Source organism: Monosiga brevicollis, genomic scaffold (genome assembly GCF_000002865.3).
Source record: "Monosiga brevicollis MX1 MONBRscaffold_48 genomic scaffold, whole genome shotgun sequence".
NCBI lineage: Eukaryota > Choanoflagellata > Craspedida > Salpingoecidae > Monosiga > Monosiga brevicollis.
In genome coordinates, this window is record NW_001865085.1 from 12,345 (window position 1) to 40,048 (window position 27,704).

The 27,704-nt window shown below is 55.2% G+C and overlaps 9 protein-coding genes across 9 annotated transcripts; 4 read left to right on the plus strand and 5 right to left on the minus strand.

The window, feature by feature from the left end:
- Window positions 1-163: 163 nt before the first annotated feature.
- Window positions 164-1,879, minus strand: MONBRDRAFT_34732 (uncharacterized protein; the record flags this gene model as incomplete). The annotated part of the gene is made up of 6 exons (XM_001750793.1): window positions 1,568-1,879; window positions 1,270-1,435; window positions 1,100-1,151; window positions 928-1,051; window positions 468-565; window positions 164-332 (listed from the first exon to the last, which is right to left on the minus strand). The coding sequence occupies exons 1-6, from the start codon at window positions 1,667-1,669 to the stop codon at window positions 164-166; spliced, it is 711 nt and encodes a 236-aa protein (XP_001750845.1). The 5' UTR covers window positions 1,670-1,879.
- A 384-nt stretch (window positions 1,880-2,263) lies between these two features.
- Window positions 2,264-3,574, plus strand: MONBRDRAFT_39307 (uncharacterized protein). The gene is made up of 2 exons (XM_001750771.1): window positions 2,264-2,415; window positions 2,571-3,574. Exons 1-2 carry the CDS (start codon window positions 2,276-2,278, stop codon window positions 3,454-3,456), a joined length of 1,026 nt encoding a protein of 341 aa, XP_001750823.1. The 5' UTR covers window positions 2,264-2,275; the 3' UTR covers window positions 3,457-3,574.
- Window positions 3,575-3,863: 289 nt separating this feature from the next.
- MONBRDRAFT_34734 (uncharacterized protein) lies at window positions 3,864-6,294 on the plus strand. The gene is made up of 8 exons (XM_001750772.1): window positions 3,864-3,987; window positions 4,143-4,206; window positions 4,287-4,387; window positions 4,466-4,559; window positions 4,645-4,710; window positions 4,790-4,851; window positions 4,947-5,872; window positions 5,936-6,294. Exons 2-8 carry the CDS (start codon window positions 4,156-4,158, stop codon window positions 6,232-6,234), a joined length of 1,599 nt encoding a protein of 532 aa, XP_001750824.1. The 5' UTR covers window positions 3,864-3,987; window positions 4,143-4,155; the 3' UTR covers window positions 6,235-6,294.
- Window positions 6,295-6,518: 224 nt separating this feature from the next.
- MONBRDRAFT_30326 (uncharacterized protein) lies at window positions 6,519-8,357 on the minus strand (the record flags this gene model as incomplete). The annotated part of the gene is made up of 5 exons (XM_001750794.1): window positions 6,519-6,632; window positions 6,752-6,895; window positions 6,995-7,162; window positions 7,277-7,628; window positions 7,768-8,357. The coding sequence occupies 5 exons, from the start codon at window positions 8,355-8,357 to the stop codon at window positions 6,519-6,521; spliced, it is 1,368 nt and encodes a 455-aa protein (XP_001750846.1).
- Window positions 8,358-9,168: 811 nt separating this feature from the next.
- MONBRDRAFT_39309 (uncharacterized protein) lies at window positions 9,169-11,464 on the plus strand. Its single transcript, XM_001750773.1, has 8 exons — window positions 9,169-9,352; window positions 9,479-9,723; window positions 9,926-10,028; window positions 10,320-10,432; window positions 10,545-10,749; window positions 10,837-10,920; window positions 11,079-11,156; window positions 11,258-11,464. Exons 1-8 carry the CDS (start codon window positions 9,242-9,244, stop codon window positions 11,303-11,305), a joined length of 987 nt encoding a protein of 328 aa, XP_001750825.1. The 5' UTR covers window positions 9,169-9,241; the 3' UTR covers window positions 11,306-11,464.
- A 258-nt stretch (window positions 11,465-11,722) lies between these two features.
- On the minus strand, window positions 11,723-12,334 carry MONBRDRAFT_30328 (uncharacterized protein; the record flags this gene model as incomplete). The annotated part of the gene is made up of 1 exon (XM_001750795.1): window positions 11,723-12,334. One exon carries the CDS (start codon window positions 12,332-12,334, stop codon window positions 11,723-11,725), a length of 612 nt encoding a protein of 203 aa, XP_001750847.1.
- A 1,756-nt stretch (window positions 12,335-14,090) lies between these two features.
- Window positions 14,091-15,837, plus strand: MONBRDRAFT_30329 (uncharacterized protein; the record flags this gene model as incomplete). Its single annotated transcript, XM_001750774.1, has 6 exons — window positions 14,091-14,373; window positions 14,753-14,892; window positions 15,029-15,169; window positions 15,310-15,415; window positions 15,529-15,606; window positions 15,725-15,837. 6 exons carry the CDS (start codon window positions 14,091-14,093, stop codon window positions 15,835-15,837), a joined length of 861 nt encoding a protein of 286 aa, XP_001750826.1.
- Window positions 15,838-17,035: 1,198 nt separating this feature from the next.
- MONBRDRAFT_30330 (uncharacterized protein) lies at window positions 17,036-20,224 on the minus strand (the record flags this gene model as incomplete). The annotated part of the gene is made up of 10 exons (XM_001750796.1): window positions 17,036-17,187; window positions 17,285-17,576; window positions 17,676-17,756; window positions 17,847-18,013; window positions 18,113-18,518; window positions 18,615-18,772; window positions 18,857-18,975; window positions 19,076-19,284; window positions 19,360-19,488; window positions 19,598-20,224. 10 exons carry the CDS (start codon window positions 20,222-20,224, stop codon window positions 17,036-17,038), a joined length of 2,340 nt encoding a protein of 779 aa, XP_001750848.1.
- Window positions 20,225-20,674: 450 nt separating this feature from the next.
- On the minus strand, window positions 20,675-25,052 carry MONBRDRAFT_30331 (uncharacterized protein; the record flags this gene model as incomplete). The annotated part of the gene is made up of 12 exons (XM_001750797.1): window positions 20,675-20,846; window positions 20,986-22,072; window positions 22,169-22,279; window positions 22,410-22,523; window positions 22,685-23,064; window positions 23,417-23,543; window positions 23,813-23,957; window positions 24,027-24,164; window positions 24,235-24,353; window positions 24,452-24,491; window positions 24,565-24,654; window positions 24,915-25,052. 12 exons carry the CDS (start codon window positions 25,050-25,052, stop codon window positions 20,675-20,677), a joined length of 2,661 nt encoding a protein of 886 aa, XP_001750849.1.
- Window positions 25,053-27,704: the final 2,652 nt, after the last annotated feature.

Sequence of the window (27,704 nt, forward strand, 5' to 3'; positions counted from 1 at the left end):
ATAAGCGAGTGCAGAGACGAGGACACGCATGTTCCGAACCATTTAAAAAAAAGAAGGCTTACCTTTCAGATAGACACCGTGCAACGCAAAAGGGAAAAGACTACCGCAAATGATTGGCAAGCCCTATGCATAGTAGAGAAAGGGCCGCAGGCAGAGTCAAGGCTTAAAATCGAGTCGCAGAGAGAGAGAGAGAGAGAGAGAGAGAGAGAGAGAGAGAGAGAGAGAGAGAGAGAGAGAGAGAGAGAGAGAGAGAGAGAGAGAGAGAGAGAGAGAGAGAGAGAGAGAGAGAGAGAGAGAGAGAGAGAGAGAGAGAGAGAGAGAGAGAGCAAAACCTGGGTGAGCAGCCAATGCCATGGGTGGACGCCAAAGCGATCAGCATCGTTCTAGAGAAAGACGAGGAGCAGGCAAATATATGTATTGTCAAGCACACGAGCGCACCATTACTTTGCAGCAGGTCTTGGACTGACCGTGAGTAGATTGAACCGGACAAAGTTGAGCATGGGAAGGGTCCAGTGCCCGTAAAATAGGCGATCGGCGATGGCTTGGACTCCAAGAGCAGCCAAGCCTAGAGTCAATAGCAAGGCGATGAAATGCACAGCACGTCCCATCTGATTCTGACGCGAGCGGCCCGGAGCTGGGGCCAGAAATATATTGTAGAGAGTTGTCAGCCCGAATGGGATCCACACAATGCCTGGATGGGTTGGCCGGGGCAACAAACAACGATGACACAGGCGGGCAAAGAGCCATCAGCCCACAGGAAGAGTGGAACATCGCGTAGCCGTTGTGGGGACAAGCCGAGTTTGTCAACCTGAGGTGGGGCGGATGATACACTGCAGCGCTGCCAAGCCGATGCCCAAGGCGTGATAGCGATCGAGTTCAGCAAGGCCATCGGGCCAGTAGAAGAGGGCAACTGCACGGCGCACGAACAGTGGATGAGCCGTTTCCTCGTGGGTGAGGGGTCATCAGTTTGTGCAAGATGGACTGACTGGGTAGAAGCAAGGTATCCATGGAGCCAGAGAGGGAACGAAAGCCGTTGAAGGCGATAAACCAGCTGCAGACGACAGCCCAGTAGGCAAAACGAGAGACGTGGTGCCCAAACCAGCTGCGGGTCAGCTTGAGGGTGTAACCGTCGGCCACGCCGACCAAGACACCTGGAGGTGAATGAATGTGTGAGATACAAACGATACAGTCATGAGCGACACGAAAACAAAAAAAAAACAAAAAAGGTGTCATGGTGGCAGAGCCCGACGCTTCTGGAGGGCATCCTACTTTGCACAACCCAAGGACCACGGGCCAGGAGTGCAGGGTAGTCGAGGTGGAGCGTCTTCAAAAGCGCATAAAAAGCGGCAATGATGGCAGGGTGCACGATGCTGCGCAGCTCGGCCTGCCATTCCCATGTGAGATGACCTTGGCCAAACACCATGCGATAGGCCACCTATCAACAGTGTTTACGGGGCAAGGTAAGCGGGTGACGGCCGAACTTTGGTCAATGTGTGCGTGTGGTGTGTCTGGGTTGCGGAAGGACAGCGGAAGTACAAGTTCGGGCCATGGGGGCATGGAATCAAACCTCTGGACCCTGCCAAAACTCATCGGGCACGAAGCTAGTGGATAGGGTCAGCGCAAGAACGAGGCGCAGCCCGATCAACGATGCCCATTTCGTCCACAACATGATGAGGACGCGCTCAATTTGGGGTCTAACAGGCACTTTGATCACGCTCAACTACTCATCCCTGCTGCCCACAGCAGCCCGTCAACTACCACAAAGGCACAGCCACAGATCAAAGAGAGAGAGAGGGAGGCGAGAAGGAGGCGAGAGGGAGGCGAGAAGGGAGACGAGAAGGAGGCGAGAGGGAGAAGAGAGGGAGAAGAGAGGGAGGCGAGAGGAGAGGCAGCGGCGCAGTTCGCAGAGCGGCGAGAAAGCGCGGCGCGCCAAAAGTGAGAGAGAGAGATTGAATTTTTTTTTGCGCCGAAATTGTCAAAAGCAGTTTTAAGCGATAGTATGAATTCTATCACACTTTCATTTCAAATTGTCAGCCAAAGCCGTACACGTTCATAAAGTGTGTTGTGTTTCATAGGGTCTCCTCCAAAAACCATAAAGCTGCTTCCGATCGGATCTGGTGTTATAGGTGTGAGGATGAGGGTGTATGGGTGTGAGGGATTCCCGTGTGTTAGTGCATGGGAACATGTTGATACGTGTGGGAAAGTGTATCAAGGGGTGTGTACATGACGGGAAGGCGGCAACGGGCATTTTTCTTCTTTCAGTGAACGGAGCAAGATGGCGGCGACCAAGATGGCTCTGATGATGCTGATGGCGATGGCGGCAGCCTCGCTTGCCCAGCCCCTGATCGAGGCTCACCTGCACATTGCTACCCGCCACGAGCAGGTGGCTGCTGAGGTCAACCAAGCCCAGACCAGGTCAGTGATTGCTTGAAACCGCATCGGGCTGCCACTTTGGCAACCGTTTGTGCGTTTTAAAATAAATAATTGGTGGCGCACCCGCATCATACGAGACACTTGTACTCATGGTTGACGGATCGCAATGCGAATGCTATCGAAATACCATCTTGCAGCTGGACAGCCGGCGTGAACAGCCGCTTCGCGCGCGCCACCGATGACTTTATCAAGAGCCAGATGGGTGTGCTTGAGGGTGGTCCTCAACTCCCCGAGAAGGACATTGCCGTGCTTGCCGACCTGCCCACCGCTTTCGACTCTCGCGAGCAGTGGGGCTCCACCTGCCCTTCCACCAAGGAGATCCGCGACCAGGCTGCTTGCGGCTCGTGCTGGGCTTTTGGTGCCGTCGAGTCGATGACTGACCGCATCTGCATCGCTTCCAAGGGCTCTCTGCGCCCCCACATCTCTGCTCAGGATCTGATGACCTGCTGCCTCTTCACCTGCGGCAGCGGCTGCAGCGGTGGCTACCCCTCGGCTGCCTGGTCCTGGTTCAAGACCACCGGTATTGTCACCGGCGGCAACTACAACTCGAGCCAGGGCTGCCAGCCTTACTCGCTCCCCAACTGCGACCACCACGTCTCTGGCCAGTACCCCGCCTGCTCTGGTGAGGGCCCCACCCCTGCCTGCAAGAAGTCCTGCGAGGCTGGCTACAACAACACATACTCGAACGACAAGCACTTTGGTGCCACCGCTTACTCTGTCGCCGGCGAGGCCGACAAGATTGCCACTGAGATCATGACCAACGGCCCCGTTGAGGGTGCTTTCACCGTCTACGAGGATTTGTTGACCTACAAGTCTGGTGTCTACCAACACACCACCGGCCAGGTTCTCGGTGGCCATGCCATCAAGATTATCGGCTGGGGTGTTGAGAGCGGCGTCGACTACTGGTGGGTCGCCAACTCCTGGAACAACGACTGGGGAGACAACGGCTTCTTCAAGATCAAGAAGGGCGTCGATGAGTGCGGCATTGAGAGCCAGATTGTTGCTGGCATGCCCAAGCTCTAAACAGCTTGTTTCTTGGTTTTTCCCCCCTCTTTTCTTCCTTTTTTTTTTAAACTTTTGCGTGCTTGATGTGAGTCCCGAGGCCATATCTCTCTGAGTCTCAATCGAGCCGTTGAATTTCTCAAGAATAACATCTATTCTCATTATGATGCCGTTTTGGTACCGATGAAGAGCGGCACAACACGATGCCAGCAAGAGAAACAACACGCCATCACCATCATCAATAGAAAGAAGCTTTAGAGAAGAGAGATAGAAGATGAAAGGAGAAAAGAAAAAAAGTAAGAGAGAGAGAGAGAGAGAGAGAGAGAGAGAGAGAGAGAGCGAGTGACCAAAGAAGAACACGTGTGTGTGTGTGTGTGTGAAGTGTGTTTCGAGAATGGTGATACTGTACATTGTCAAGTCTTTGAGCTGGATCGGAAGTAGCCCCCTTTCTGGATGTACACGCGCTGCTGCTGCTGCTGCTGCTGCTGCTGCTGCCGCCGTCCTCAGAGCCCCTTGTTTCCGCGGCAGACGTCTCCTTGATTGCGTTTCCAGGTTCGCTTGTCCTCCCGCGCGTGTGTGTGTGTGTTTTTCCCGGAGGGAGATTTGGTGAGAGGGTGGGCTGTCGCCAAAACTTTCTTTCCCGCTCTCACGACGGCTTCTGGTGCTGCTGCATTTGCTGGGTACTGTTGTGCCGCATGTTGGAACAGGTGATCAGGCATCATGGTGACTTTTACGTGTGGCGCCTGTGGCGAGTCCCTCAAGAAGAACAAGGTACAGAACATGCACCTGCCCGCTTGCCCGGTGGCGCATAGCTCATCCCGTCTGCGGCCTCGGTCCCGTGCCGTGCAAAGGTGGAGAACCACTACAAGACCAAGTGCCCCGACTGCTATACGCTGTCATGCATTGACTGTGGTCGTGACTTTCATGGTGATGAATACGAGCAGCATACGAGGTGGGTATCTCTCCGAGCTGTATCTGCCATTTGCAAGCGTCCCTCGTCGTGGACCTGATTTGGCTTGGCACCGGATAGCTGTATATCCGAAGAGGAGAAGTATCAGGGCAGTTTATTCAAGGGAGGCAAATCTCTCAGCAAGGGAAATGCCAAGCAGCAAGCTTGGCTTGAGGTAAGCTGGAATCGACATTCGCTCCACTGATGCCTCGGCCAAGAGCTTCGCCTACGCCTGACATCGGGTTTCTTGGCTCCCGCAGACGCTTCGCGTTCGCATTGGCGAAGCCAAAGCAGCGCATCCCAACTTGCGCAACACTTTGGATAAGGTGTGTTTCATGCTTTGGACCATGTGCACGGCTGTATTGTGCACATCCCTGACGAGATGCTTCAAACCCCACCCATCAGCTGGAGGACGCGGCCAACGTCCCTCGCAAAGAAAAGCCATTCCGCAACTTTGTGCGCAGCAGGTTTGTGTCCTGTTGAATGGGCAGTCGTCACAGACAGTTGAATGCGCTTGTTGCTTGTTCTGTCTTCTCACTGAACGTCTTGATCATGTGGATAGCTACCGCCTGCCCCCACACCAGATTGATACCCTTTGGAGCGTGTTCAACCCTGCAACGGGCAACAGCAACAGCAGCAACAACAACAACAACAACAAAAACAACAACAATAGCAACAAGCGGACATCATCCGAGGCTGCTTCTACACCCAAAAAGGCTGCACCATCCTCATCCTCATCCTCATCCTCCTCGTCTTCATCGTCCTCCTCAGAGGACGAGCAGAAAAAGCAGCCTGCATCGCCCAGTGACAAGAAGAAAAAAATGACAAAGAAGGCTGCGTCCTCATCCTCATCCTCCTCGTCTTCATCGTCCTCCTCAGAGGATGAGCAGAAGAAGCAGCCTGCATCGACCAGCGACAAGAAGAAGAAGCTGACAAAGAAGGCTGCAGCCTCCTCGTCTTCGTCCTCCTCTTCCTCCTCGTCCTCAGACTCGGAATCTGAGGACGAGACTTCGAAGAAACAGTCGACGCCACAGAAGAAGCAGCTTCAAAAGAAGAAGAAGTCAGACGCTGCTAGTAGCTCATCGTCGTCGTCTTCCTCCTCTTCGGAGGAGGATGAGAGCAAGGCTAAAGAGGCTAAGGCAACGCCCATCGCCAAATCGTCAAAGCCGGCTGCCTCGTCTTCGTCTTCGTCCTCGTCCTCGTCCTCGTCCTCGTCCTCGTCCTCGTCTTCGTCTTCGTCTTCGTCTTCGTCTTCCTCATCCTCCGAACCGGAGGCGGAGGCTCCTCAGCCACCGGCCAAAAAGGCCAAGGCAAAGAAGGAAAGCAAGCAAGAGTCTAAAAAGAGCAAGAAGGCCGACAAGAAGGAGAGCCAGCAATCAAAGGCAGATGCGGATTCCGAGGGCGCCCCGGCAGCCAAGCGGGTTCATCGCGACACCACCGCTCTTCCGTCGATTGTAGCAGAGATTCAAAGCAAGACCAGTGCGTCAGGTATGTTTTGGTGCTGTTTGAATGCCCTGACAGCCGAGACCTCATCTGGATTGTGTTGTTCAGTGTCCGACTCCAAGGATAAGAAGGAGAAGAAGGAAAAGAAGGAGAAGAAGGAAAAGAAGGAGAAGAAGGAGAAGAAGGAGAAGAAGGACCAGAAGGAGAAGATGGAGAAGAAGGACCAGAAGGAGAAGAAGGACCTGAAGGATAAGAAGGACCAGAAGGATAAGAAGAACAAAAAGGACAAGAAGTCGGAGAAGTCGGATAAGAACGTTCAGAAGAAGAAGGAGAAGAAGGAGAAGAGCAGCGCCAAGTCCGACAAGGAGAAAAAGAGTAAAAAGAGCAAGAAGGAAAAGAGCCAGTGATTGCACGTGTGTTCTTGGGATTGTGTCGTCCCTCTTGTCCTAATTGAACTATTGCGCGGGAGACACTTGACAACGCCATCAACTTCCAGATTCGCAAACACGCCTCAGCGACTGCTGCTCCACATGGCCAGATACGAACTGATATGGAAGAAAAGCTGTTCTAAAGTATTTGTGCTGCAATTAGAGGGATCTATCAAATACACGTTGACAATTAATGGTGGACGACCCGCGTCCCGCCATCACCCTTTTCCAGTAGGGGTTGCCAACGACAAACAAAGAAAGGACTAGCGCCACGTTGAGCTTGTGCTGACAGTGCGCCGCGGCCCCTTTTTGCCAGGTTTGGCGGTGTTGGCAGCAGGCAAGAGCGTTTCATCGTACAATACTTCGAATGAGCCCATCTACAGCCACCCACAAAAATGTGACACGAGTTGAGCAAAGTCGGTTTGAGCTGTCGTCTGAGCGCCGGGCAGCGGAGTCGCAGCTGATTCACACGCATCACGTGCTCAGATGATCTGACCTGGGCAGCCGTTGGCACGTGGTAACGTTTTACGTCGGGCATTTGACCGTCGGGGCACAGGATGTTCATGGCATCATTGATAACAGTGTGCTTCATGTTCCGGTCTGCTATGGTGGTGGCGGAGAGAGAAGGGGACGCATTGACCTAGGCGTACCGCATAGGCGGGAGGAGTGAGGGTGAGCCCGCTCAATCGCAATATGAAGAGATCCGGGCTTCAACAAGCGGGTTGTACTGGAGGCCCACCTCAATGAGCCAAGGCTTGAGGGCGGCGTCAATGATAATGTCGTAGCCATAAATTTCATAACAGTGTCGGTCGCTGACCATAACGTTCTGTACACTTTTTAAGCTCTGTAAAATAACCCACATCATGTCGTCATGCAGCTGCTGGGCCGCTGCACTGCCTCGAGTGCCCTGTCAAACGGAGGAAAGAGGGTTAGGCATGAACGGCGCCCCACGTCGCGCGAGGCGTGTTGCAAGACCTTGGCCATGCCAGTCAAAATGAGTCGTGGATTTGTTGAAACGTACGGCCATGTATAGCATCAGGTTTTGCAGCGTCCATTTGCCTCCGTGCACATCGTTGTAGGTCTCGCTGTGCTTTTGTAGGGACACGTTGGTAAGATGGACGTACATGTTATCCATGGACACGGTGCTGGCGGTGTACTTGACGGTACAAAAGCGACAAAAGCCCTCGCGCGAGATGTAGGCACGTAGTGGCCGAAAGGAGGTGACGAGGACGTAGAGTCTGAGGTCAAACTTTTTGCCGCCAATCAGCAAGGGTGCGTCCAGGTAGCGGGAGATGACATAAGTCTTGGCCTGCGATTTGGCTTCTCTAGACCAGCGCTTGAGCTGGGCAAGTTTATTAACGAGGAAAATGCCACTATAGGTGGGACACGCAAAAGCGGGAAGTGGCGGGTTGTGGTGAAAACCAGGTACGGCCGAGTGTGCAACGATCTAGCCCCTTGTTCACACGACAAAGAACCGACGAAATAGCGAGGACGTGGGGGGATGCGACGTACCGGCCCTGTGCAGCGCCAGCGGGCTTCATGATCCACGTGCCCGGGGAGCGGCGAAACTCGTCGACAAAGAGGCCGTACTCGCTCGGCAACATGTATGTCCCGGGCACGAGGTCAAGATGCAGGTAGGAGCCATCAGGTCCACGTGCTGCGAGGGGAGAGCCATCACGTTCACAGTCACGACGGTAGCGCTTGATGTTCTTGACCATCAAATCTTTTCGGGTCAACTCGTAGTGATTGGGGAAGTGATTCAAGAGCTGGTGATCATTGAGGCGAAAGCCGCTGTCCGGGCTGAAGAGGCGATGGACCGTGCCCACCGTGGCCCAGTATATGTTCCAATCGTTGCCATCACGAGCCGTGCGCTGCCAGTGCCGCTTCTCGAAGTTTGTCACCAAGCTCTGCTTTTCCAAGTCGGTACACCACTTGATCCGTCCGCTGCTAGGCGCCCCACCACCACTGCTACTACCCACGGTCGAAGATCCAATCGTCGCCGCCCCCACCAATCCTCCTGCAGCCGTTGCATTCCCCGTTGCATTCACACCCGTGCCAGCCAAACCCGTCGCCGCCGCCGTCGCCGTCGCCGTCGCCGCCATCGTTGTTAAGCCACAGAGAAAATGCTGACAATAAGAAAAACCGAAATAGACAAGAAAAGAGATACGAACGTTAAATGATAACGTTACACACAAAAGTAGTAAAAATACTACATGTAAAAGAAAAAGAAGAGATAATAAAGCGAGCGGCAGTCGTGGCGGTCATAGGTTGCAAGGCAGGGGTGTGGTGTCTGCGCGCTTTGCATTGGCAGTGCGGTGGTAGTGCAGTGGCAGTGCAGTGGCAGCGCGGTGGCAGTGCGGTGGCAGCTCCGGTATTGGGTGTTGCCGTTCGCTGTACTAAAGCATAACTCCGACTGAAGCCACACAATTGGTGAAATCCCTGTTTTACTCCAAATTCTCAAGGCGTGTGTGTCTCTTACTGTGGGTAGCAATCTGCTCGTTTCTCTGCATGCGACTCTACTATGGTTCTCTCTCTCTGTTTTCTTTTGGTTTTGCAACTCTACATCTGATTTGCTGTCTCGGTTTCTTCTCTGTCTCTGCCTCGCTGTCATGTTCCGCTCTCTCTCTCTCTCTTTCTTCTCTCTCACTCACACACACTCTCTGTCTCTCTCTCACATTTTCCTCGTCGTCAGTGAGCACGGGGAACGGGACGGGGCGTCGTGGGCGGGTCCTTGTTGACCTGTGTGCGCATCGGGATCTGGGTTGAGGATCGCTGGGACGCATCTCTTTGGGGGTGGGGGCCAGTGGAAAAGGGTGGAAGAATGGAATGGCAGAGGGGCAAGGGCGTTATCTTGCCGAGGTGTTGTTCCTCTCACACGTGCGCGCCGTTTACTCGACAGGACAGGACAGGACAGGACAGGCTGGCTGCACTGTCGTTCCCGACTCCCACTGCACAGTTGATCTTTTTGTAGGCCAGTGGCGCTACCATGGCTTCTCGCTTCATTGCCCCCCACTTGGCCGAGGCCAGCTACAACGGCGTAGAGCCGCTGGAGACCATCGCAAAGGAGATTGGTCTGCCCGTGGAGCAGCTCATCAAGGTTGGCACCCCCCGGCGCCATGGCAAACAGTGGCACCCCTTGGTTCCAAGCCCGCCAATCTCGCCTCACCGTGCCTCACAATTGATGTCCTTTGTACTTTTTTTTTTTTTTTTTCCATGCCTGCAGCTCAACGCCAACGAAAATGTCTACGGTCTGCCCGAGGCTGTGCAGCAGGCCGTGGCCAACGCTGAGCATCACGTGTATCCCGATCCGGCCCAGGTGCAGCTGCGTGCCGCCGTGGCCAAGCTGTTGGAGGTACAGCCAGAGAACATTTGCTGTGGCGCTGGATCAGACGACATCCTGGACATTGTGATCCGCATGAACCAGCCCAAGGCCATGGTTACCAGCATCCCGACCTTTGGCATGTACAAGTGCGTACACAGACCGGAGATCATTGATCTCCCTCGATTTTGGGCAAGGGGAAATGTTCGGGAGAGGGCCGCGTCTCAACTCTGCACGTTTCAGGACTTGCCATTTTTTATTGTTTATTCTGTCGCTGTGGGGTCGTTGTCGCTCATTGGGGTTGAGCCGCGTCATCATCTCACCTGCAACTCATGTGCCTGTGCAATCAAGGTTCTTGGGAAGTGTGGCCAATGTGCCCGTGGTCAACGTCAAGCGAAAAGACGACTTTACGCTTGACATGGACGCCATTATTGCTGCCATCCGTGATAATGAGGTACGCCGAAACTTCAAGGCACAATCGGGCACGACTATCCCACCCTTATAATGCCCTTCTTGACGCTGCCCTTGCGCGTCCATGGTCGAGTAGGCGACTGTAGTGTTCCTGGCTTCGCCCAACAACCCCACGGGCACTCTAGTCCCCTTGGCCGATGTAGAGCGTTTGTGCCAGGTAAGGAGCGTCTGGTCTCGCCTCGCCGAGGGGATTCACGGGCCATTGTCTTGCCACGACACCCTTGCCACAATGGGTCCCACAACTTTTGGGTTCTCACCACCGCATGATGTGTAGGAGGATGCCTTGATTGTTATGGACGAAGCCTACGCGGAGTTTTGCGACTCGACGTCCATGTCGCTTTTCGGCACTTATCCCAACCTCTTGGTTGCGCGCACGTTCAGCAAATGGTAAGGCAATGCAGATCAACAACGGAAGTGGCGTGAGAAGGGAGGTGAACTTTCTGTGGCCCGGCCGTCATTTTCCCTGAGCTTAATCTTTTCTCGCCGTTGGCGTATGTAGGGCGGGCTTGGCAGGATTGCGTTTGGGCTACTGCGTGGCGGATGCGGAGCTGATCAAGGTCATGATGGCCATCAAGCAGCCCTACAACGTCAACACGGCCGCAGACGCCGCAGGTCTAGCCGCACTCGAGCACCGCGATACCATTTTGAAAACGGTGGCCATTCTTCGGGCGGAGAAGGATCGCCTCTACACCGAGCTCACAAAGGTGCGCGAAATTTTGTGCGAGTTTAAGATTGCAACCTTCTTGACTTCTCACAACGGCATGGCTCTTGTTGTGTCAACCTTTGCTTAGGTGGACTGGTTGCGGCCGGTGCCGTCAGACGCCAATTTTGTGTTGGTGGAGGTCCAGCGCTTGCCCGCACAAACGCTCTATCAGGTATGTTGGGCGGCGGGCAGTGAATCTGAGGCGTTGTGACACCATCTGATCGATCCGACAAGACTCACGTGATGTGTGTGTGTGTGTGTGTGTGTGTGTGTTGGACGGGGTAGGAGTTGCGCAAGCGGGGCATTATCATTCGTTATTTTGGGACCCAGGGCGGTGATCTGTCAAACTATGTGCGAATCTCGGCTGGCAAGCCGGAACAGATGGATGCTGTCTTGGCAGCCATCAAGGTGCGAAACTGCAGGCGGTGGATGGCATCTCCTCCCTCAGCATGCCTGCGAGACGGTGTGAGCCCGGTGCTCACATTCAATCTTGTGCTTTCGGCTCGTAGGCGATTGAGAAGGAGTATCACCTCTATGCGCCTATCATCAGCATGTAGGCGGTCATGACAACGAGGGCTGGGTGTGCTCATGTTAGCAGCGTAGTAAGGTTTTATCTTTTCCCCCTTTCTCCCTCTCCCCCACCCTTCTCTCTTTTGTGGGTGTGAAGGTGCCGTGTTGATGCTCGTTATTTTTTGATTATTTGATTTGCTCGCCTCATGAGCTCGAGGGCCGTTTCAATCTGATGATGACGCCACTGGGAAACAAGGAAAGGATGCAATCAATTAAAAGAGCATTTTGGGGTCAGCCGCACGGGGGCTTTTATTGACAGCAAGAGAGAGGCAGACCACGTTTTGGGCGCACTCGTGCGCAGCCTTTGCTCTTCCCAGAGGAGCGAAAGGCGGTCGGTCGGTAGGAGGGGAGCGTCCCAGGGCCCACTTCAAGTGGGCCCAGAGCACCGAGGCGGGTGACTCGAGTTAGTAGTGGTCACCACCGCCCTCACCATAGCTGCGAAGAACGTCGCAGGCTTGCTCACGCAAAAGGTCGCGGGTGACGGAGATGTTGCGCTTTTCAAGCTCTCCCACCCAATCGGCGGGGAGGGGTCCCTCGTCAAAGGTGGTGAGTTCCATGACGTCGCTGGCGCGCGCCCCAATGACCAAACGATCAATGCCGGCCCAAATAGTGGCACCGTAGCACTGGCAGCAGGGCTGGGCAGAGGAGACCAGGGTGACGGGGGCGTTCTTCTCGTTGAGGCGGTACGTTTGGAGATGCTGCTGGGCGAGCATGTACGCCATGTTTTCAGCGTGGGCCAGGGAGGAGACCTGCGGGACAACCCGGTTGACGCCCACGGCGATGATGCGATGGTCTGGACCAAACACCACGGCACCAAAGGGGCCACCCGTCTTGTGCAGGACGTTGCGACGGGAGAGGTCAATGGCCAAAGCCATTTTGCTCTCGTCATCGGGGTAGGTGGCACCGGCATCGACCGCCTCGTGTACCCAATCAGGAAGCGTCAGGTTCACCTGGCCATTCAGCTTGACCGGTTGCGCCACCGCGCTTCCACCCTCGACCGGCACCTCGGAAATCATGCTTGCACGTCAGTCACAAAACCGTCGTCGCACCCTATGACCATCAACCTCTTTCAAGATGGAGAGCGAGCGAGGACGCGAGAGAGAGAGAGAGAGCCCAGCGGAGAAAAAAAAAAGCCACTGAGCGCGCAGAGAGAGAGAGAGAGAGGAGAGTTTGAGAGAGAGAGAGTGAGAGTTTGAGCGGGATTTTGAGAGGGAGTGAGGTTAGAGGAGAGAAAGAGAGAAGAGAAAGAGAGAAGAGAAAGAGAGAAGAGAAAGAGAGAAGAGAAAGAGAGAAGAGAAAGAGAGAAGAGAAAGAGAGAAGAGAAAGAGAGAGGGATTGGGAGAGATTGAGATTCGAGAGAGAGAGAGAGAGAGATTCGTGTTGTCATCAGGTGTGACGTGGAAGAAGGTGTGCGTGGGCCAAACCAATAATTCGTGTGTGCGTGGGTGTGTGTGTGTGTGTGTGAGAGAGAGGGGGCTTGACGACAAAGGCTGTTTGATCCTGTTTGATCATATGCGCTGTCGTGCTGTAGCCAGGGCAGGGCGGGGGATGGCGGGCGGGGGCGGGCGGGTGGCGCTGCCCTTTGGGTGCGCCAGGTGCAACAACAACAACAACAAAAACACGAACATCCGGAGTCGCGATTTGGAAACGAAGAAATTCGTCCCATACCGTATACAGCCACGGCTGCAACATCTCTTTTTTCTTCCACACAAAGTTGCCAAGTATTAACCTAGTGTGCTGCGTAAAGTATGGTTATACCGTATATAAGTGGATGTCTGCTGGTTGTTATGGGCAGCGGTCAACGTCACACACACCACTGCGTCACACCTCGCGTGAGCTTACTTTGTCTTACATTTTTAGACATCGGAGACAAGAAAATGAACAACACATCTCTAAAGTTGAAACATCGCTGAATGTATAATACCCACATCTGACGTGCAAGTCTTGCGTGCATGCAGGCTCGTCTTGGGGGGTGATGATCGTCAATCAATCCGACGGAAGCAAGGCATCCTCCCTCGCCGGCCCAAACCAACCCACTAGCGCGTCCCAGTACTGACAACTGCTGGTAGGTTCGGCGTCCTCCCGCTTGGGTAAACCTGAGCTGATCCAAGAAGCTGCTGCCACATCTCCCACTCACCACCAGTGCCTACTTGCACGGCCGCCCACCCACCACGACTACAACATGTTGCACTGTGCGTTCCTTGTACGCACAGTGGTAACACAACACAACCACGGCTTGCGTGCACCCCCACACCAAACGTCAAGCAGCTTCTTGCTTCTTGCCCGTGCACAGCCAGCCGACTACAACGCTTGCCAGCGAATCGAGACTGTTGTGTTTTTCTGCTCTTTTTCTTTCTTTCTTTATTTTTAACCCAAATGGTTGGCTTGATCAGCCAAGTCCGTGCCCGCTGCCGCTGGTTCTCATCGACCACAATTCGTTCAGCAGGGCTGTCACGATCTTGACACCATCGCGCTGCCATCCATGACCAGAGATACCGCCTGTCAAGTCCACAGGCGTCGCCGCAATCAGAGCAACGCACTCACCTGTTGCGCTCGCCCACCATCCACCTCGCCAGCGATCTTGTCCCCAGCCTGCCTCTCTACCCGCGCCGTTCCCGTCCTGTCCGGGCAACCTAGGCGACCTAAAACAGCCATCTGGGCCGTGCACGCTCCTGCTTGGTTTGCCATCCTGACGGATCTCGACCACGGCCCTTGATATCCCATCCCAGCTCCGGCCAGTCTTATCCTTGCTCGTTTGTCAAGCGCTCAGCCATGCCAATGTCAACAACCACAGACATGCCGATCGCCCCCACCTCCACCACCGCGGAAGAAGCGGCTGATGTTGCAGGCAAGACGGAGCAGTTTACATCCGCAGATGAGCAGCCTCGTCCCGCCGAGGTCAACGCCAACGCAATGGGTGAGCCTGGCAACAACTTCCAAGCAGACTCTGCGGATAGCGCGGACACGAACAACACGAACCAACGCCACCATCAGCCTCGGCCCCGCGATCATCAACGCCACCGCGACGCCCGCGAATCTTCCTCTCAGAACCATCGTCAGTGATGCCTTATCACCTCGTCCGAGCCGCCGCCCTCGAGAAACAAAACCAAACAGACAGACAGACAGACGGACAGACGGACAGACAGACAGACAGACAGACAGACAGACAGACAGACAGACAGACAGACAGACAGACAGACAGACAGACAGACAGACAGACAGACAGACAGACAGACAGACAGACAGACAGACAGACAGACAGACAGACAGACAGACAGACAGACAGACAGACAGACAGACAGACAGACAGACAGACAGACAGACAGACAGACAGACAGACAGACAGACAGACAGACAGACAGATACACCAAAGCCTCCTCACTTTCCCCTGCGTTTCGCTCTTCTGATCTTGCTGGATCCTTGCACATCCATAGGCGGGGGTGCGCGTCGACGCTCTTTTATGCGCCGCGGCGTTGACACTCGATTGCTCAAAGTGTTTGTGGGTAACATCCCCTACGCCACGCAACGCTCGACCCTCGAGTCCATCTTTGGTGACTACGGCAAAATCGTCGAGGTACAGGGGATTCAAGCCCGTCCTTTGTGGTTCAGCCTCTCGGCTTGACTTTTGAGATTCGAGCCCACTGCCGAGCCGCGGACACATCGCTCCCCTCATCGCATCCACCATCGTCCACTCGTGGTGGAACCCTTAGGCCGTCATCATTGCTGATCAAAACACCGGCCGTAGCAAAGGATACGGCTTTGTGACGTTTGCCAACCCGGCCTCCACTGCCCGCATCGTCTTTTCCGAGACCCCTTTTGTGATTGAGGGTCGGACGGCCAACTGCACTCTGGTAACCATCGGATTTGAGCCCTCGACTCTTCACTCGAGTTTCCCCTTGGCGCTTGCCTTTGGCCATCTGGCTCACATTCCATCTCAGCGTGGCTTGCTCAACACCTCACCGACTCTTGTTTGCAATTCCCATCCCCACAGGCCTATGCCAATCAAATGGAGCGGGAGGGTCAAAACCCAAGCACAGTCCTAGACAAGCTTCGACAGTATCTGCATCCAGCATGGGCCCACATGGCTTTGCACACCGGTTTGTCTGCCATGTAAAAAGTCTAGCCCTTGCCATCTTGTCCAGCATGAGGCTTTCCCCCTCCCAAAAGAGCGTTCCATCACCTTCATGACTTGCCCCGCTCGTGCTAGCAGGTGGTCAGCCCGTCGCGGACATGTCGCCCTATGGCGGCTCGGCCGTGGTTGGCCTTGCCAATGGTGGTTCCTATGATCGTATGTTGAACGACCGCTCCAACATTGACTCTGTTCGCCCTCTCGGGAGATGTTGCCGCTCCTGTCAACCGAATTTGACATGGTTTGACGTGCTCATTGATGCCTGTTATACCTTTAGCCTCTGGCTCGCCGCATGCGCATTCCACCGGTGTCGTACCAATCCAAGCGCCCCCATGTATGTTCAGACTCACGATTGATCCTCCGTGCTACATGTGTGCTACATGTGTGTGACGTGCTCACAACCTGCTTGGTCTTTTCCTTTGCCTTCTCAGACCCCGATTACACTTACATGACAAGTCCGCCAGCCCTTGTCCCGGGCATGCAGCAGATCTACTCGCTGCCGCCTCAATATTCGGCCTACCCTGTCTACCCTCATTTCGCCAACGGACACCCGGGCTACGCCTCGGCTCCCAACGGCTACTACGCTGCAAATGGCGCCATGTACGCGCCTTCGACCCCACAGTACTACGGTGTCAACTGGGCTCAGAATCCACAGCTTCCCGGAGGAAGCCCGATGCCTGATGGCATGACCGCACCTATGGCGCTTGGGCCCACTGCTCCTGTCCATCCCATGTTGTTGCCTGAAGGAGGCACGGTCGATCCCCAAACACAGCAGCATCTCGTATCTGCCATGCAGCACATGCATTTGAACCCATACAACACCGTCAGTGGACCACCTTCCCACCCGTCTCTTGAGGCAACCGCCCATCGAAGTTCGTCTGCCTCCCCACCCCTGCAACTACCGACGCCGTCCCCGCTGCTTGCTCGCCAACATGCCATCAATGAGGAAGCCTGAGGGCTGTCCTCTCTGGCATTCTGGACGTCCATGTCAGCTTGAAATGGTTCTTGGGTTGACAAGTCTCAAATTTTATCGCTTCACACTTGACCTTCACTACCTCCTCGGCTCGAGCTTTTTCATGCACGGGTCTCAGCTTGAGGATGAAGCCTGAATTGTATATCCAAACGTGATGACACGATGGCATGTCCATCTACGCGGCCTGGCTGAGTGGCCCAGGCCCCCTAGCTTAACAATCATCTCAAACGCAATCTCGTTTTGCGTGTGCCAAGCAAGAGCCAAGCGCAACGCACAACGTTCCAATACAATACGAGCACGTACAGGAAAGAAAAAAGCAAAAAAAAAACAAAAAACGCCGGAAGGGAAAAGATCAGACCCCAGATGCACAGAGGAGAGCTAAAAAAAAAGAAGAACCAAAAAAAAAAGTGTGCCACACATACACATACACATACACACACGCACGCGCGCGCGCGCATAGCCCGTACACTTGCGGTCCAAAAGTATATGTGCAAGGCGCAGCAGAGAAGAACCAAAGGAAACGAAAGAAAAACGAAGAACAAAGTCAAGCCTAAACATGCGTGAAGCTGGAGAGCAGCTGAACACCAACTCGAAAAAGTCAAGTCTCGGCCCATATTAGACCTTCATGAAAAAGCCAATGTGGTAGCAATAGAAGCAGAGAAGGCAGAGCTGGGCGACGGCAAAGGTATCCATAAAAATTTCGCGGCCGTGGTTGTTGTCTCCATCCATCCAGGCCCAGCTCAAGGGGAAATTCGCCCCAAAAGTCTCTGTTTCAAGTCGTCGACGTTTGACAGGGCAGGGCAATGAGCCGGGGCCAGGAGTAAGTCCAGCTGGATCACGTGAAACACAACGTCTTTGACATACCGTGGAAGATGTAAATAAAGATGGAGTTCATGCCAACGTAGCGGAAGGGCGCACCGTCCCAAAATTGCCACACGTCAATGACCCAGTAGAAGACGGTCAACAAGAAAAAAGCAAAGCTGGCCAGCAAAATGATAAAGCTGAGTGACCACAGGTTCTTGGAAACAGGGATGACGCCGTTGTTTTGCGAGGCGCCGCACAGGCCCGTGGCGATGACGCCCAGAACAAGCGCCCACATCAACCAGTGGCGGCTGCGTTGCGCGTGTGACTTGTAGTGGACAATAATTTTGCCAGACTACATAATATTTTCACGTCACCAAGTGAGCACAACCCTTGCCAGGGTCAATGACGATCATGCGGCAACCCCCATCCGTCCCATGCAAGGGACACAAACCTGAAGACCGAGGAAGCACATCACAATGGAGGTCAGGCTACCAAGCAGACCTTCCGGGTCGTATGGGCCAGTCTCGTAGATCTAGAGCAAAGGTGATGGAGTCAGCATGGCATGATCGTACTTTACAACTTTCCTTGAAAACGGGCCGAACCCACTCGACTGAAAACTCACCGGCTGGCTTGTGGGTTGATCGTAGATGTGGCGCCAACCAAAGACTTGACGGTCAATGTAACCCGATGCTCCACCTTCGCAGCAAAAGGTCGACTCGCCGCACACCTCGCCCTCGGGTGGCGCAAACTGGCCATACTCAGCCAAGGCACCACCAGGGCCGATGTAGCCTAAAGCCCAAGATAAGACGAGGTAGCGAGAAACGTGGTGAGCAAAAGGGTACCAGTCACGAAACAACGCAGGACCGAGATGCCGGTGGTTCTGCGCACCAGTCGGGCAGCCGGGCACGGGCAAAAGGAAAGTGATGCAAGTGTGGATGATGATGATCACAAACATGGCAACCCATTCCCAAATGTAGGGCGTGAGGTCGCGGGTGTGAAGCAGAAAAGTGCGGACCCAGGGCTTCATTTCAGCAATGTCAGCAGCCACGTCAAGCTGGTGACCCGAGCCGGGCTTGGCAATGCCGCGGACGAGAGCCGGGGTTGGCGAGTCGGAGGTGCTGACAGAAGCACACCAGCTCTCCATCTTGGGCGCATACAACATGACGAGCGCCACAACCAAGTAGGAGACAGCAAAGCGCTGAAGAACGCCGGGGATACGACCGTTGCGCAAGTCGTGAAAGTTACCAATGATAAAGATGCCAAAGGCAAACAAAATCAACATGCGGCGGAAAATCTGGGGGCAAAAGCACGGCAGGGACACCAGGTAACATGCATCAGTTGAGGGTGAGGCGCGCATGGCAGGCCAGGGATGCCACGAGCCGAATCGGACCTTGTACAGAATCGTGGTGGTTGGGGTCTGGCGTTTGAGCAGGGAGTTGAATGCAATGGCCATGCTGGTGCCCATGATCCAAATGAACCAGGGAAAGACCAAATCTGCCACTGTCAAGCCGTTCCAGGCACTGTGATTGAAAAACCAATAGAATCCACCTGCATTCGCACACATGTAACTCGGTGAGGCGCCGTGTGTGCTGAAAAGCAGAAGTAAATGTGAGCTTGCCGGGACCAACACACCGTTGAAGTTGACAAAGATCATGATTGTGAGCGCAAAGCCACGGAAGCTGTCCAGGGAACGCAAGCGCTGCGAGGAGCGCTTCATGTCTTGGATGGCGTGCATGCCGGCATCCGAGGGCCTGCGGGAAAAGAGGCATGAACCAGCGAAATGCGGTGAGCGTCAAGCAAGCGCGTCATGTCAGACTCCTATCAGAGCTTGGGCTGTATGAGGCGACCTACATGACGGTGGCGTGCTGCAGAAGAAGACCCGTTGTCTCGCCCGGTTCGCCCTCCTTCTTTGGGGCATCCTTCCACCAGTCGGCCACACGGGGACTGCAGGCCTTGGAGAGGGAGTAGAGGAGCGCGATGCTGAACAGCACCAGAAAAGTAAAGCCAATGGGGGCCATCGAAGGACCGTGTTCGGCCTCACCACGCACATCGCGCCGGATCTGGAGGCACAGAATAGGATGAATCGAGAGGCTAAACATGGCAGGGCACACGCTCGAAGCCAACGCGGGACGTACCACCACGGTGGGGTCGGAGGCAGAGCCTGATACGATAACAGTGTAAAAGCCCTTTTCTCCGAGCCAGTAGGACTGGTTGCCAAACTCGGGGACAGGGGAATGTCGGCGAATACCGGGTGACACGCTAAACTGCAATCCCGGATGATCAAGGAACATAAAGGTGAGTCAAGGGAGTTTTGCTGGGGGGGGGGGGGGGTTCCAAGGCACAGGGAAGAAAGACTTGTTTGCTTGATCTTACCTCTGAATCAAAGTCGCTTTGCACAAGGACGTAATCGGAAATGCCGCTGGTCGGAGCGGGAGCAATGAGGGTGTTGTTGCAGCGGTAGCAGTTGCTGTTGCGAAAGTACAGATACCACGAGGTGCCGGCTGGTGTGCCGGTTGTAAAGTCGAGGAGGCGGATATAGGCCAGGTTCATGTCGCCACCGTTGGGCACGCGCAGGCCATCGGCCGAGACGAGGGGAGCGGTGGCAGAGTCATTCACCCAGTTGAACCAGAGGGAGACGCGAGTCCAGGAACTGTTGGGGACGGCGAGGTCAACATCGTCAAAGCGATAGGTGGGTTTGAGGGCCCCCCGACTCCAGATGGTCACGTTGTAGGATCCAGTCAAGATGGGCAACCCGGCAAGGTAGTCTGTGCAGGCATCGCCCGGCACATGACTGAAGTTCAGCGGGCTGGAATCAGGACCGCCATACGTCGAGACGAGGACATCAACGATGGCGTCTGCCTCCGATGGACCGTTGATGAAGCACGCACGAAGGGTCACATTGGTGGGAGATGCCTGCAGCTGATCCGCCGAGGCTGTCAATGCCAAGCCCAAGACCAAGAGCGTCGCGGCGAGCGACGCGTGCATCACTGATCCCGCCATCATGCAGCGAGTCAGAGACAGAGAGAGAGGGAGAGAGAGAGAGAGAGAAAAATGCAAAAATTCGGAAAAAAAAAAAAAAATCTCGTGCCAAGAAAGAAAGAGACACATTTCTCACACTTTTGTATATCACTACAACACTTGATGTGTGTGTGTGTGTGTGTGTGTGTGTGACCACTTGCTATACTTGCTATGGGGTATGTGCAGTATCTGGTCCGTGGACGATGGCTAGAGGTGCAGTAGCTGTGTGCGGCCACCACTTGCTATGGGGTTATGCGCAGGAGCTGGACCGTGCACTATGAATAGACGTGCAGTAGCTGGGTTAGACAGATGGTGGGGTTGATTAATTATCATGTTCGTGTAGGGAATGTTATCATGGCGCTGGGGGTTTGTCCGGTCTCCTTTGAGAGCAGGGAAGATAAGGTGGCCCGAGGCGAATCAAGAGTTCCAGCTTCAGTCCGCGCCATCTCCCAGGCTCACGCTGGCAAGTTTCGTAGCCGGGGGCGGGGGCTGCCATGTGATGCGGAGATCTGAGGCCAGGCGTTGCAGCTGGCGTTCCAACGTGGCCGAGTCCAAATGATGCTTGTTGCGTCGATAATGGCTGTTCATCACCTCGACGATGGCCCTGGATTTCACAAATAAATACGCGCACGCCGTGAACAGATGGGGCAAGACAAGCAACGACAGCAAAAACACGATTGGGATCGTCCCCTGATCTTCGTGCGCATGAATGCAGATTGAACGCTGGCGGGGCAAGCTCTTACCCTTCAGTCGCCGCCCCTTGCCAGGCCAAGTCCTGACTAACGTCTTGCAGCAGATCCATGCCACGTAATGCCTTGCTTCGAGCGTCCTCCGCCTCGGCGTCCGCATCAAGGTCTTGTCGCTGTCGTCGCTGCCGCAGGCGCTCAGCGCGTGCCAGCAGCGAAGCCGAGCGGCTCGTGAGGGCGGGTGCATCCTCAACGACGTCTGCTGCAAAGTTTCCACTCATGTTTGCTTTCGGTGATGCCCATCGCTCGCCAGAGGCCGCAGCTCGACTTGTCTCTGGTTTCCATGCCGTGCCCGGGCGCGTCAAGGTTGCCCCGCCGTCGAGGGTGCCCTCCCCAACGCGGTGCGCGTGGTAGTCCGCAGCCGACTGGTCCTCATCCTGATCAATAGGGCGTCGAAATGTCGCGGTGCCCTTAAAGTCCGTGTCCGCATCACTGTGCGATGCCCAGTCGTGGGACGCCGACTCGGAGGCAGCAGCGTCCTGTTCAAAGCTTTTGTCATGGCCATCATCCTCGTCGTCTGGTCCACTGGCCCAGGCTCGGATCGTTTCCCCAGCAGCATCTTCCTGATCGACTAAATTGACACGTTGCGTCAAGCCCAGATCGTGCTGGCTGGCCGACAAAGAAGGGCCTGTGGCATCAGCATTTGGCGCCTGGGATGCTTCCAGCAGCGCTTCTGCGCGCTGCACGGCCGAATCCAAGCGCTCTCCGTCAGAATCTGCGCCCGATGCGTCCGACACGTCTTGCTTGGCTCGTGATATGCTGTGCGGTCGTCGAGGTTGCACTGCAGCCCGCTCATGCCGTAGGTCTGCCTCTTGTGCCTCACGCCGCGTTTGAAGGCGGCGTTCCGACGCAGCGTTCTCCCGAGGTGCAGGGGCTCGACGCACGGGCTTTTCCAAGCCATGCCTCCGCCGCCCAATCGGGTTTTTGGTCATCGCATCTGGAACACGATTGTCGATGGTGGACCGCGCGCCTTTGATTCGCGCCGCCCAAGCCTTCTGGCGCCGAGCCGCTGCCCGGGGATCTTCCTCGGGCACAAAGACCATACCTCGACCTGCCCGCCCGCTGCCACCGGTCGATGTGGATCCTATCGAGTTGTTGGCCCCAACACGTGATGCGATGGCCAACAAAACAACACAAGCAGGGTTGGCCAGCGACGGGCATGAGTGACTGCAACAAGTACCTGTGGGGGCGTGACGCAGCCCAGTGGTCTTGGATGATGCGGCACGCGTTTTGCTCGTGCGACCCGTCTTGTTGGCTCGAGGCGGCGCAGCCAGTGGGGGCTCCTCCAACACTGTGCACATTTGTCAAGCCACACATGGATCAGTTTCTCAGCTCACAATAAGAGTATGCTTCACCAGACACCTGCTTCAGTGGACATTGACAAAGCCCATCAAGCTGTCCTGGGGATGTCAAGCACGCACCAATATCAACAAAACTTTGTTGCTGTTTCCGGCGCTCTTGAACGGATCGAATCGGCTTGGGCCTGGCCACGCGAGCCTCGCCTTGGGGGTCGTGAAAGTAATCAGCCATGGAATCTGGACGAGCCTGGCCGCGGCGAGCCGAGCTGACCAATGCAGGAGCTGCTTGGGACGAAGAAGGGCCTCCACCAAAAGGCGCCGAAGGATCCAAGCCCAACAATTGTGTAGCTCCAGCGCCAGCAGGTGCAGCAGCCCGGCGAGAGGGTTGGTAGGCTGACGAGGCGTGTTGCGGCATGGCAGAAGCGTGCCGCCCGGGCACTTCAGTGCTTCCCGCGCTGTCAAAAATATGGCTTGCATGTGCTTTTTCACGATTGGCGAGACTGGCTTGCGCTGGTGCGTGCGTGGCAGGAATGCTGAGCCCGCTGGCATCCCCACGCACACTCCATCCTGGCGGCGGGCCAGCATGGCGGATGGGAGGCGCTGCCGAGACGGGGGCAGGAGCTGGCGTGTGGGCGGGCCCGGCCTTGGCAACTGTTGATACCGCTGACTTTTGCACTCGCGCAGGGGCAGGGCCAGGGGCAGGGGCAGGAGCAGCAGCTTTAGCTTGAGCAGCGGGCTGGGCGTGTGCCTTGCTTGCCGCAGGCGGCGGTTGGCTCGACTTTGGCGCCGGGTCCGTTGCCCCACCCTTACCAGTCCACAGGCCCGTCGTCAAGCTGGGATCAAAAGTCGCTTTTCCAGCTTGAGGATTCGCTACAATCCCCAGCTTGGCCAAGTTCAGCTTAGCCACAGGCCCGGCCTTGCCCTCGGCCATCCTTGCCGGTCACAATCCGCGCGCAAGGCCTCTACTCCAGCTGATCCGGCTCACTTGAGCTTGCTCGTCAAAAATTTAAATTTTTTTTGAAAAAAAAAAAAAAAAAAATCAAATTCAAACACACACACTCTCTCTTGTCTCTGTCTCTCTCTAATCAATTCATCTGTCTCTCTGTCTTTCCGTCTCTCTGTCTCAATACTTTTTCTTCTCTTTCTCGTGTGTTGGAATGTTCGGGGTCTCGTCGTCGTCGGAGAGACACACGAGGGGGACAAGAGAGCAGAGCTGACTGGCTTCAAGGTGTGGTCGGTGGCTTTTGAGCTCTATTACTACACGATTCAAAAAATTCACTAGGACGTACAGGGTCTTTCAAGAATGACGAGGAAGCCATCGGAATCCATCAGCATGTCAAAGCACGCTTAAATTTGCCCAGGCGCATCAAAGAGCCAGCCTGTGGGCAGATTTGCTTTTGCAATGGCGTTCATATCACGAACAACGGCAATGACATGATCTATCACGTACAGGTTCCAGCGATTGAAAGGTCAGGCACGCAGGCACCACATGGAGCTTATGTTGGTGGGCAAGTATGCAAACGTACTCAGCCGCTCTAAGACTGTGAGGTGGCCCAGTTCAAGGTCTGGTAAGGCTTGCTGCTGCTGCAGCTGACCGAGCAGTCGCATCACTGCCTTTAAATAGACATCGACCTGCTTTTTATCGGCGAGTGGCCGCGCCTGCTTTGAAGACTGACGGCCAAACAGGGTGAAGGTTGATGGTTGAAAGCCAACCAAGCACCCTGGCCGTGCAACGCTTACTTTTTCTGCTGCAAGCAAAAGCTTTTGCTGCTGCATCCGCCCATGCGCATACAACACATCGTGTAGCCGAGCTGCTCGGGTTGATACCGTCATCTCTTTCTCAAAGGCGGGTGCGTCGGTCACGTAGGCAGCGCACGCCTGTATCACCGGTGGTAGTGAAGCGTGACCTGCACATGGCTTTGCCTGCAAACGAGGTGGCAACACTCACCTCGGCATTGATGAGAAGACGAATCACTGCCGGACGACAGGCCAAAATCGGTAGCAGCTTTGTATAATGGCCCAAACACGAGGCATCCTCTGGCAGACACAGTGGCTCGGGCTCGAAAGCTACAACACTCACCAGCAGTTAGATGCCAAGATCTTCCAAAACGAAAGGATAAAAAAATAAAAAGCGAGAGAAGCTGGGACAGGTCGCGCATACGCACCAAAAGAGCTCCAGTGCTGTCGACTGTCTCGCGAACGGACCTGCCGGCATCAAGTCAGCAACCAGTGACATAAATGCATCATTCAGGTTTCACCAAGACCACACCTGACGTACCGGAGTGATGGTCTGCATGGAGAGCTGAAGTTTGGGCCAGAGCCACTCTGGCAGGTGGATCCGAGACAGGTTTAGAGCCGTTGCCACAGACTGATTTGCGCAAAGTTGAAATGAGATGGCGACTCAACAAATGCTCATCCTCTCACGAGGCGACCCCACGCTGCCCACGGGTGCATGATTACCAGATCAACCGAACAGGTCTCTTCAAACATGTTACAGGCATAAGGTTCCTCAGTCCATGTGCCTGCGATAATGCCAGTGTGAGCTACTGGATGTTTACAGGAGGTTCAAGCGTGCCAAGCCACACAAGGATCACAATCGCGGGGGCAGAGCACCTCACCCGTGCGTACTCGCCACTTGGTGCAACAGGCGCTTGGCACCAGGTGTCGCTGTGGTTTGGGGAGGGGCGACTGTGCTTGAAATTCTGTTGCCACGCTGGACGCCACCAGTGCCGCAACAGAGAGCGCAAACCGAATGGCCTGCGGCATTATCCACGCAAAGACGTGAAAGAGGACTGCGAGAACTTAGACCACGGCCAAGACTCAAAGCTGGCTGAACCATCCCAACACCCCAAGGTCATACCTCCACTGCATCCGCCCCGTGAGGAAAAGACGACCAAGACAGTTGTGCCTCTCGACGACAGATCCACATGACCTTCATGTGCTCCAGCCAGCCCTAAAACACCCCTCGTGGCCGATGCGAGTGATTGAAAGACACTTGAGCCACGAACAGTGTTTTGTGTAGCATCACGTCATATCAAATGCAACGTACCGGCCCGCACCACGGTTTCCCAGTCACGCCTTGCATCAGCGGTAGACGGGCCTACATATAGTACCACAGGTGGCGCCATGAAGAACCGACCCGAACAAGTCTGGTAAACCTGTCTCCACTATCGGGCCCGGCCCGGTCCGGCCTGAAAGCATGGTAAGCAAGACAGAGCAGACGCACGGCAACACAGGTCCCGCCCACGTAGATGAAGAGTCCAGAGTGTGTAGCATCCTCCACCCGACCGACAAAGGCTTCACAGAACTGCAAGGGCCAGTGCCGCGCTTCCTGCCGTTGAAAACAACCTTTGAGCTGGAAAAGAGTACGACTGCCTTGGCAATAGGCTACAAAGACGGGCTCAAGGTCATAATTCAGTTCAAACTCGACAAAAACGAACCGGCATGCTGCGGACACGAGTGGCGGGTGCATATGGTAATTCAGTGAGATTTCGCACGATCGCAAGCGAGAGAGGTGGGTTCGAACATTGTCAGGCATCGAGGAGGATAAGGAGACGTCAACGTACAAAGCACATGCTTTAGTTGCTTCAGCAAGCGAGACGGTGACAAGTCTACGTGTGAAGGCGACAGGGCCCAGGAGGTAAATGCGGGCCGATCGTTGCCGAACAAGACTTGGGCAAGCTTACCCTTGACAACCAAGTGTGGGATGAATGGGCTCAACAGGGTGGCCGTTGACCCAGAAGCGACAAGGTCGGAGCCAATACATGTTGGCCAAGGTGCTGCGAAGGTCATCATACTGGCAAAGTGCACATCAGAATTCTTGGACGATGTGGGCCATCTTTGGTCTTGTGGGGCACTTGCAACTGCAAATGAATGGGCGGGCAAGAAACGAGGCTTTGGCTTACAGGTAGCAAAGTGCCGGCACGGCCGGGCATGGTGGGACAAGGAGGCAGGTTGTGCTCCAGTTTTGGGTTGGAAGGGGTGTGGAGGTCTGAGAGTATGAGCAACGCGCCAGCCTGGCCGGTGAGGCGCTCTGCCTGGCGAAAAAGCTCGGCCATGGTGTGAAAGGGGCCAAGGGCCAGCAAAATTTGAGTGTGCGTGGGCGAGTTGCGTGCAAAGGGCACCCAGGCAGCATTTGTCGTCCCGTGGGCTGCAACAACACGAAAAGAGAGGGGGCGGTCAGCAGATGCCAGCCAAACTGTGGTGCATGGACTGGATCGTGAGGTGACAAGAGCCACACAGGTTTGTTGTGCTACTTGCTCACCTTTGGGGAGGGTCCAGGCCAAGGAGACGCAGTGAATTCGTTCGAGACGAGGCTAAGTAAATACACAGCGTGGCCGGATTGGACAAGTGTGGGGTGCAAGTGAATGGAGGTTGAAAGGTGGGATCGTGTTGGAGCTATGCCGTGATCAAGATCAGGCGCACGGCCAAATATGATCACCTACGTCATTTTGAAAGGCCGATACAAGGGCACTGCGGTGGTACAGGTTGACGCGAAGGTAGAGGTCCGTCTACGTCGAACAATGGACACAAGATGCTACCGAGTGAGAACTAGAAACAGGCATTTGGCACGGAGATGATCGGGGTTCAGGGCATTGGGTGACTGCGGGTCGTGACTCAGTCATCTACCTTAATAATTAAAGTCACGGTCGAAGCAAAGCTAGTCGCCAAACGAATGGGGGTGCGTCGAAAGGGCGCTCCTTGCTTGGCAAAGCGCTCGCAGACTTCAGTGGAGGAGGCCAAGGAGATGAGAAGACCCAGCTCAGCTGTGCCTGTTCGAATTTGAGGTGGCTGATCGGGCTGCTCCACGGCACCATTGGGTAGTCGTACATGGTCGATCGAGCATTCGTGCGCAGCGAAGGATCTACAAGGAACCACCCATGAACAGGAAGAAGGAGGCGCGGGTGCGAGTCCCAGTCAGAGCAAGGGTCTTTGCATTAGCGTTGGATGGCGGTGATTGAGGGGTGCAAAGAACGGGCTCGGGCTCGGGCTCGGGCTCGGGCGCGTCAAAAATGCTGCAATTCCAAATCGACCTGGCAAAGCAGTGGAGCAGCTCCGCCATGGTGTCCAATGTGGCTGGACGCCTCCTAGCTCAGGTGGAAGCGCGAAGAACGGCAACTCAATGAAAACCGCCATGCGGGAGCGAGCCTTGTAGCGGCAAGCCAGCCGCCACCAACCAGCTGACATACCCTTCAGATCCCTTTGGCAGCGTATCCGCCACCGGCAACCGCGCCACCACCTCGCTCCATCTCAATGGCGAGTCGTCCAAGGCGGGCCGGTCCCATTCCTCTGATGTCGCCGTCGCCGCCGCCATAACCGTCCAGTGTCAGACAAAATTGAAAAAGGATGACATTGTTCATTCTCTTCCTTCGATCGCGTGGATGGAGTCTTCTCTGAAGGGTTAGAGGATTTCTGTTA